The sequence below is a fragment of the Erythrolamprus reginae genome, chromosome 8 (genome assembly GCF_031021105.1).
Source record: "Erythrolamprus reginae isolate rEryReg1 chromosome 8, rEryReg1.hap1, whole genome shotgun sequence".
Lineage (NCBI taxonomy): Eukaryota > Metazoa > Chordata > Lepidosauria > Squamata > Dipsadidae > Erythrolamprus > Erythrolamprus reginae.
In genome coordinates, this window is record NC_091957.1 from 3,948,567 (window position 1) to 3,958,706 (window position 10,140).

Consider the following 10,140-nt stretch of genomic DNA (forward strand, 5'->3'; position numbering starts at 1 on the left):
CTCGCCAACCTTTCAACCTTGTTCGCCCTCTGTCAGGCTGCTGGCAAAGCGACGCTGTCCGGGATTTCGGGGAAGGGGGTGGATGGGAGCACCCTCGCCCAGCCTTAGCGGCGCATCCCTCGCCGGGCTTGTTCCAATCCAAGCTCGGGCGCGCACGGGAGAAAAGAAGGCAAGGACAGCTGTGCCTGGGTCCTGTTTGCCGGGAGTGGAGGGGGCGCGGGGGCCGGTCTCCTCCAAATATAGGCATGCCGGTGCCCGCCCTTCCTGAGCTCCTCCTCTCCCCCCCCTGCCCTCCCCCGGCTCCTCGCCCGTAGCGGAGGAGCCGCAGTCAATGAGCAGCCGCCGTGCGCGCCGAGGGGCGGCCGGCGAAGGCGGCTCCTCCTTCTCTTCCAGCGCGCCTCGGCAGATCCGCCCGGCAGGGGTGGACCCGAGGCTGGGCATCGGGCTCAGCCGGCGGAGGCAGCGACGGGGATTGCAAGCCCGGCTCCGGGCACCAGCATGAGCGGCGGCGGCGGCTGCTGAGCGGCGGCGATGAGCCAAGGAGGAGACCATGGGCACGGCCGTCTCCAAACGCCGCTCGCTCCGCAACGAGGCCGTGGCATCGGTGGCGGCCAAAGTCAGGTGAACGGCGGGCCGGGGAAGCGGACTCGGGGGATCAGGGTGGGGGGAAGGCGTGGGGGGTGTGCCCCCCAAAAGGACGGCAGCGGAGGAAGCGGGCGGGACCCGCCGGGGGGCGCAAAACAGCCGCGCGTAAAAAGGCTGCGCGTAAAAAAGCCGGCGGGGGCGCACGCTGCGGGAAGGAAGGGCGAGTGAACCGCACCACGCGAAAAAGCCGGGAATTGGGGCGTTGGGCGTTGGGTTGGGGGCTTCGGAAGGCGCCCGGCCGGCCTTGCGAAGGACAACCCGGGCAGGAGGGACCGTCAACGGGGAAGGAAAGCGAGCGAGGGACACGCCGGTTGCTAACGCGTGTAGGAGGGAATGGGGGACGCGCGATGGAGCGACGTGCAGTGCTTGTGCTTTTGCGCTCGGGTCGAGCTGGCAAGCCGCAGCTGGGGAGCGAGGATGGGGGGGGGCTCGCCGTGGTGGGCTTGCAGGAAGCCACCAGAAAAAAAAACCCCTAGCATCTCCAGCTCCGATTAAACACTCAAGCGCTGGGTGCGGATTTGTGCCGGCGATGCCAACCTCGGTTATTGGGCTCACACTCAGCCCACTCTTAGTTAACCCGGGCGGTTTTGGCACCCCGAACCTTTCACCAGAGGGATACCCGCTGTTCCTTTTAATCAACTCCAGACCTCGAGCTGCACCCGGGCTCAATCAAGGAAGGCTGAAGCCCTTGTGTTGGGAGTTTCTTCCCGAGCTTTGAAAGCTTCTGCTGAATCCGTTCGCCCTGGGGTCTTCTCGTGTGTCGTCTCAGGCTGCTAAAACTCTGTGCCGCTGAATGCGAAGTCCTGGATTCAGGATCCAGCCGCGATTGGAGCAGGGAGAGGAGGGGAAGGGGAGAAAAAGGAGGGGAAGTGAAGAGAAAAGAAAGGAAAAGAAAAGAAAGGAATGGAAGGAGAAAGGAAAGGAAAGAAAAGGAAGGAAAGGGAAAGGGAAGGGGGAGGAGAAAGGGAAGGAAGGGAAAGAGAGGGAAGGGAATAAGAAAAGAAGAGAAGAAGAAAAGGGAGGAAAGGAAAGGGAAAGGGAGGAAAAGAAAGAAAAGAAGAGAAGAAGAAAAGGGAGCAAAGGAAAGGGAAAGGGAGGAAAAGAAAGAAAAGAAGGAAAGGAAAGGAAGGAGAAGAGGAAGAGGAAAGGAGAGGAAGGGGGAGGGGGAGGGGAATGAGGGGGAGGGAGGGGAGAAGGGAAGAGGGGGAAGAGAAGACAAGAGACATAGGGAAGGAAAGAGGAAGGAAAGAAGGGAAAGAAAGGAAGGAGTTTGACTACTAGGGCACACGTCGGTGCTGTGATCATGATGCCAAGCCATCTTAAGAAAGAAAGAGAGACTTAAAAAAAACCCTAAACCAACCCCAAACTTTTCCATACCAGCCAGCCAGAAGAGCCGCCACCGCCGCTGTTGCTCTATATTTTTTCAGCCCGGCTGTCGCTTCGCCTTGGGTCGAAATAGCAGCTGACGTGAGGTGCGAAGCACTTGGCAAGCTGCCCGGCCCTGTTGGAACATTTGTGGCCAGGCTCCAGGGAGCCCGTGGTTACTCCTTGTCAACTTTCAACTTGGTGAATGCAGCATGGAGCTGCAGCAGCATTGTCTGTGCGCAGTTCTGACATCTCTGTCCATGCATGGCATTCCAGTTGCCCTTAATCTGCCTGGTGCTATGCGGTCTTTGGTCCTCCTCCTCCTTCTCTTTGAAGACGTCCGGGTCACCTTCTTGACTCCTGTTGGCTTTAAGGGGGCAAGGTGTCACCTCCAAACTGCAGGCACCCCTAAATCCTCAGATCCTCACCAAAAATAGATCTGCTTGTCCAGAAGGGAAAAAAAGGGGAGGATTCTCTTTAGTGGTGACCCCAATCAGGCCTAATGTGTAGGGCATCCACGAAAATGTTTGGGAGTGAATTATTGGAGCAGGGGAAAAGTTATTTAGATTGGTGTTGTTTCCGACCGTTTACACGCGCAGTGAGTGTGCAATTTGCCGTGGATTTCTTTTGGATAACTCATTTGTAGGGATAAATTTTCTATCCTGGAGGTTGAGTTTAATTTCCTACTATAGAATTAACTTGCAACCTTTGGATACCTTCAGGATTTAAGGACGGCCTTCCTGCATTTAAGCTGTGATTTGAGGTCGGTTCCTACTTTTCAGTCCCTCTCAAGCGGAATTGAGAGCTTTGGTTTCTCAAGTGCGGGATTGGGTGTCTGGCGCTCTTGAGAAACAGGCTTTCAGGCTCCCAAGCGTCTAGTCCTCATTGCTCAGAATGTGCAAACCATGTGGGTGGCGCTTGTTGAATTCTCGAAAGTGATGTGAGAGGGTGTGTTTTGTGTAGGTGGGTGGTGGGTAGGGTGGATTTGAATCTCTGTTTTCAAATTCCAGTGTCTAGGCATGTATATTTACCTTCATTCAAGATAGATGGATGGATGGATGGACAGAGATAATTAGTAGATTGATAGATTGATTGATAGGTTGATAGATTGATTGATAGATAGACAGACACATAGGAACAGAATAACAGTTGGAAGGGACTGTATTTATCTTCATTCAAGATAGAGGGGTAGGTGGATAGATAGATGGATAAGATAGGTAGGTAGGTAGGTAGATGATAGATAGATAGATAGATGATAGATAGATAGATAGATAGATAGATAGATAGATAGATAGATAGATAGATAGATAGACAGACAGACAGGGGCGTACATAAGTGCACTGGTGTGCCTTTTGTCCCCTGTCCAATTGTCTTTCCTTTCTCTCACTTATCATATATATTTTCTTTCTTTCATATATCCTCTCCTCTAAGTTCACTTTATCCTTATATATATTACTACATGTCTATTTTTCTTCCTATGTATTTGTGTATTGGACAAATGAATGAATGAATAAATAAATAAAATAGGTGATAGATAGATCTTCATTCAAGATAGATAGGTAGGTGGATAGATAGATGGATGAGATATGTAGGTAGATAGATGATTTATAGATAGATAGGTAGGTAGGTAGGTAGATGATACATAGGTAGGTAGATAGATGGATAGATAGATAGATGATAGGTAGGTAGGTAGATAGACAGACAGACAGACAGACAGACAGACAGACAGATAGATAGACAGACAGATAGATAGATAGATAGGTTGACAGATAGAGCCCTCTCTAAGTGGTTTGCTCTCAACAATCCAGCTCCTCATTTTATCGACGTTGGAAGGATGGGAGGATGAGTCAACCTTGAGCCGGTCAGGATCAAATTCCAGATAGATATCAGATGGAGGGATAGATAGATAGGTAGGTAGGTAGATGATACATAGGTAGGTAGGTAGGTAGATAGATAGAAGATAGATATTCTGATAGAGAGAAATTTCCTATAGATAGAAATGGGTTCTAGAACGAGTCTGAAAGCTCGGAAGACGAAACCTCTGCTATTGCTGACCGACCCAGATTGGATCCTTCAACATTATCCTTGGACACCTATATTCATCTGCATTTTTCTCTCTTCGACCATCAAGGTTCTCCCTCCAAGGCCCTCTTCTTAAATTTCAGAAAGCGGTTAGAAAAAGAGCACCAACAGGAGATTAGAATCCAGAATGCTTCGCTTTCCTCGATCCGCCCATCTTCCAGGTTAAGAAGGAGGCCGAAATCGCTCTTAATTTCCTATAACTTGGAGATCGTCACTCTCTCTTTTTTTTCCCTGGCTGTAGCCGGCCCATAAGTCTTGATGCTGTTGAAGCATTGACGGCTCGTTCCTTTGATTTGACAAGACTGACAGCCAATGTGCCCCCTGCCCCGAAAAAATGGAGCTGCTGTTTCTAATAGCTGAACAGAATCGTGGAAAGAATTATCCCAATGTTTCCTTGTTCTTTGGTTCAGCTTTCCCACTGCCATTCCGAAAGGAAGTTATTTATCTGGTTCGACTTCCATCCCATCTTTACAACTCCAAGTGGTGTACAAAATATCCCTCCCTCGTTTTTTTTTCCCTTTCCCCGCTGCCACAAGGAATCTATCGGCTTGGACTGGGAAGAAAACGTGGAGCCCAAGGTCACCCAGCTAAATTCTGCGCCTTAAAAAAAATCTCTTGATTTCAATCGGGTCCCCTAATGCAGTGTTTCCCAACCTTGGCGACTTATTATATTTTATTTATTTATTTTGTCCAATACACAATGAGGGTTTTAGTGGGTATATATCTATACACACATAGTAAAATACATGATGAAGGTTATAGAGGAGATACTCATAGTAAAATATATCTAAGAAAGAATAGAAAAGAAGATATAGGAATAGAACATATCAATGAAGGAATAGAAGAAGAGATATAGGAATAGAAGAAAGGTAGAGGAGATATAGGAGAGCAATAGGACAGGGGACGGAAGGCACTCTAGTGCACTTGTACTCGCCCCTTACTGACCTCTTAGGAATCTGGAGAGGTCAACCGTAGATAATCTAAGGGTAAAGTGTTGGGGGTTTGGGGATGACACTATGGAGTCCGGTAATGAGCTCCACGCTTCGACAACTCGGTTACTGAAGTCATATTTTTTACAGTCAAGTTTGGAGCGGTTAATATTAAGTTTAAATCTGTTGTGTGCTCTTGTGTTGTTGTGGTTGAAGCTGAAGTAGTCGCCGACAGGCAGGACGTTGCAGCATATGATCTTGTGGGCAATACTTAGATCTTGTTTAAGGCGTCTTAGTTCTAAACTTTCTAGGCCCAGGATTGGAAGTCTAGTCTCGTAGGGTATTCTGTTTTGAGTGGAGGAGTGAAGGGCTCTTCTGGTGAAGTATCTTTGGACATTTTCAAGGGTGTTAATTGGACCTGTTCTGTTTTGGAAAGAGACCTTTTGCAGACCGATTGCCTGTCTCTTGGTCTTCCAACTCTTGTTGAACCTCTTTGGGCACAATTCAAAGTGCTGGTTATGAAGGTCTACATAGCTTAGGACCAGATTATATTTCGGACCGTCTTCTGCCTCACGTATCCTAGCAGCCAATTAGATTCCACAGAGTTGGCCTTCTCTGGATCCCATCGGCCAGACAAAGTCGGCGGGCAGGGCCTAGGGGAAGAGCCTTCTCTGGAACAAACTCTCTCCAGAGATACATAACGCCCCCTCCCTCCTGGTCTTTTGTAAAGCTTTGAAGAGCTACCTCTGCCGGTGGGTAAGGGGGCCGTGAGTTACCGGATTGTCCCTGGCTGATATGAATGATTGAATTAGATGGATGTGGAAGAGGCGTTTTAGATTTTTACTAATTTTGTATTTGTATTTATTAGATTTGTATGCCACCCCTCTCCAAAGACTCGGGGCGGCTAACAACAATAAAAAAGACAATGTAAACAAATTTAATATTAAAAACAATCTAAAAAACCCCAATTTAAAGAACCAATCATACATACAAGCATCCCATGTATAAATTCTATAAGGCTAGGGGGGTAGGAAAAATTTCAATTCCCCCATGCCTGACGACAGAGGTGGGTTTTAAGGAGCTTGCGAAAGGCAAGGAGGGTGGGGCAACTCTGATATCTGGGGGGAGCTGGTTCCAGAGGGTCGGGGCTGCCACAGAGAAGGCTCTTCCCCTGGGTCCCGCCAAACGACATTGTTTAGTCGACGGGACCCGGAGAAGGCCAACTCTGTGGGACCTAACCAGTCGCTGGGATTTGTGTGACAGGTGTGCACATGTCTTTAAAATAATCAGGTTTCTTGTGTATATTATGTTTATTTACAATGTTGTACGCCGCCCTGAGTCGCTTCGAGAAGGCTGGCATGGAAATCTAATAAATAAATAAATACGTGGCGCTGCTAAGACTGGGGGACCCTTTGAGATCTCTAGAAGGAAAATCAAAAGCCTAAGATCGGCTGAAAACAGTTTCTGGTCCTGCCGCTAACAATAAAGTTTTGCTGGGAAATAGCATCTCTTGGGATTTTTCTCCCTAGTTGCAAAAGCCGAGGCTCTAGGAAAGCATGCGTGACTGTTTTCTATAAATCTAAACTAGCAGCTGGATTCCCGTGCTTTGCTATGAAACTGAGTATGGAGTAGAATGTCTGTAAACTCTCAGCCTGCAGACCGGATGAGTTACGCTGACTGGCTGTTGGAACAGAGTTCTTTTCGGGTGGGGAGGGGGAGTAGAACGTCTAACTCCTTTAGCACCAGAGTGTGTTATTAATAATGTAAGAAATAACTAATGATCTTATGGTCATTTCGAAAAATCCTTTCTTAGCAGGCACCTAGAAGCCAAGAGGAAGTTTCAAGTTGGTAGGGTTTACGATTCTGGAGATTTCATGATGATACACGAGTGGTATTTTTGCTTTTATAGAGAGAGTTTCTTGTCATCTCATATATTCACTTGCAGGTTACTTAGAAACATAGAAGATTGACAGCAGAAAAAGACCTCCTGGTTCATCTAGTCTGCCCTCACTATTTCCTGTATTTTATTGGTATCAATAACCCTTGTTTTGCGCCATCTAATTTTGTCATCCAAATTAACCAATTGCCTCCTAATTTATTTCACCACTAGGCCCTTTATCTTATAATTACATTTCATTTTTAATATTTCTTCAAATATTTAACACAAATCAAAACCTTTCTAGCTTATTTAAGCCATAGTGCCTTCTTCATCTCTTTATACATTTTAATAAAGCTAAACACCCTTATTTAACCTATTAAATACTAAAAACTAAGGAAAAATAAAACAAAATAATAGTTTTTTTTAAAAAAAGACAAATAAAAAAACCAAGCCAATTTCATACTTTTCTCGTCTCCCTCTTAATTTCATCTATTTGTTTACTTCCAAATCTTTAATTAGAATTTATCACCCTTTTTTTGAACAGCTGATCTCCTTGCTTACTATAAATCATATTAATTAACCCCACTTAATACACTAAACCAGAATCCACTTTGACTTTGGTAGTTCAGAAAGTCACAAAAGGAGATCCCATCATAAATACAAACCAGTTGTCCAAATTTGGATCACGTGACGGACAGGAGGTTGCAAGGGTCATAAGTTTGAAAAACGTTCCTGAGTCCCTCCTTTTTTTAAAAAAATTGCAGTTGTACCTTAAAATGGTCACTATATGAACGGTCATAACTCGAGGACCACCTGTGTTTAAACCCCTTCCTTCTTTCCTAGCTGGGATGTAGGTTTCCCTCTCATTGCCGTCATTTTATTTATTTATTTATTTGTTTGTTTGTTTGTCCAATACACAAATACATAGGAAGAAAAATAGACATGTGATAATATAAAAGAGGGTGAGAGTGAACTTAGAGGAGAAGATATGTGAAAGGAAGAGAATATATATATGATAAGTGAGAGAAAGGAAAGACAATTGGACAGGGGACGATAGGCACACCAGTGCACTTATGTACGCCCCTTACTGGCCTCTTAGGAACCTGGAGAGGTCAATCGTGGAGAGTCTAAGGGAGAAATGTTGGGGGTTAGGGGTTGACACAATTGAGTCCGGCAATGAGTTCCACGCTTCGATAACTCGATTGTTGAAATCATATTTTTTACAGTCAAGTTTGGAGCGGTTCGTATTAAGTTTGAATCTGTTGCGTGCTCTTGTGTTATTGCGGTTGAAGCTGAAGTAGTCATTGACCGGTAGGTCGTTGCAGCATATGATCTTGTGGGCAATACTCAAATCGTGTTTTAGGCGCCGTAGTTCTAGGCTTTCTAGGCCCAGGATTGTTAGCCGCCCCGAGTTTGCGGAGAGGGGCGGCATATAAATCCAATAAATCTAATCTAATCTAATCTAGTCTAATATAGTCTATTTTCGTAGGATGTTCTGTTTCGAGTGGAGGAGTGAAGGGCTCTTCTGGTGAAATATCTTTGGACATTTTCAAGGGTGTTGATGTCTGAGATGTGGTATGGGTTCCAGACAGATGAGCAGTAGTCTAGGATGGGTCTGGCTCTTGTGAGTAGTGTGAGATTGCCTGAGCAGAAGCTATGTAGGATCAGGATTTTGGAACGCATTCGGTCCTTGACTTGCGACCACAATGGGGAACAGAATTTGCGTCCTTAAGCAAGATGGTTAAGTGTGTTGCAGGCAATGCGATCACAATTTGTGTGTGTGTGTGTGGTTCACCATTACGGCCCTAGAGTAAGAGATTCTCAGAAGTTCAATTTGGCATCTCTTGGGGTTCCTCAAGCGTTTGATTTGATTCCCAGCGTCCCTGAACAATTACTTCCCTCGGTGGCTAATTACCTTCTGTGAATTTTTCTTCTTCTTCTCTTTCTTTTTCTCCTTCTTCTTGTGTTTCGGCTCTTTGTAAACAACCAAGCGTGCAACACGGGTTTAGAGACAGGAGACGTTTTTTCTTCTCCCAAACATAGAAACGTAGAAGATTGACGGCAGAAAAAGACCTCCTGGTCCATCTGCCCTAATATTATTTCCTGTATTTTATCTTAGGATGGATATACAGTGGTACTTAAGAACACCTCTACTTAAGAACTTTTCTAGATAAGAACCGAGTGTTCAAGATTTTTTTGCCTCTTTTTAAGAACCATTTTCTACTTAAGAACCCCAGCCCGGAAAAATTTCCCAGGAAATTTGAGAGCGGCATGAAGGCCCGGCCAGTTTCCTGCCATTCCCCCTTTAATCCCGGCCATCTCAGGCTTTTCTGGGCTGCCAGAGGAGCCTTTCGGTGGCGCTTAAGGAGGCTTTGGCAGCCCAGAGCGAACAAAGCATTTTCCTTTCTCTGGGCGTTTGGAGAGGGAATAAACCTCTGCCAGCGCCCAGAGAAAAGAAATTCTCCCTTCGCTCTGGGCAGCAACTGTCCACCTCCTCCTCTTCCTCTTCCTCCTCCTCCTCCCACCCAAATTCCGAGCTTTTATTTCTTTCCTAATGGTTTTGCATGCATTCTTTGCTTTTACATTGATTTCTATGGGAAAAATTGCTTCTACTTACGAACTTTTCTACTTAATATTTTGATATTGACAAAATTGAACGGGTCCAAAGACGGGCTACAAGAATGGTGGAAGGTCTTAAGCATAAAACGTATCAGGAAAGACTTAATGGACTCAATCTGTATAGTCTGGAGGACAGAAGGAAAAGGGGGGACATGATTGAAACATTTAAATATGTTAAAGGGTTAAATAAGGTTCAGGAGGGAAGTGTTTTTATTAGGAAAGTGAACACAAGAACAAGGGGACACAATCTGAAGTTAGTTGGGGGAAAGATCAAAAGCAACGTGAGGAAATATTATTTCACTGAAAGAGTAGTAGATCCCTGGAACAAACTTCCAGCAGACGTGGTTGGTAAATCCACAATAACTGAATTTAAACATGCCTGGGATAAGCATATATCCATTGTAAGATAAAATACAGGAAATAGTATAAGCGCAGACTAGATGGACCATGAGGTCTTTTTCTGCCATCAGACTTCTATGTTTCTAAGAACCAGGTCACGGAACAAATTAAGTTCCTAAGTAGAGGTACCACTGTATGTTTATCCCAGGCATGTTTAAATCCAGTTCCTGTGGATTTACCAACCACGTCTGCTGGAAGTTTGTTCCAAGCATCTACTACTCT

General features: G+C 45.7%; 1 protein-coding gene across 1 annotated transcript in view; it reads left to right on the plus strand.

Moving 5' to 3' along the window:
- The first annotated feature begins 341 nt into the window (after nt 1–341).
- The window catches only part of NSMF (NMDA receptor synaptonuclear signaling and neuronal migration factor), a 36,656-nt gene continuing 26,857 nt past the window's right edge, over nt 342–10,140 (plus strand). Inside the window, exon 1 of the mRNA XM_070758190.1 lies at nt 342–621. Coding sequence (XP_070614291.1) covers nt 551–621 — 71 coding nt within the window. The 5' untranslated portion in view covers nt 342–550. The remainder of the gene's footprint in view (nt 622–10,140) is intronic.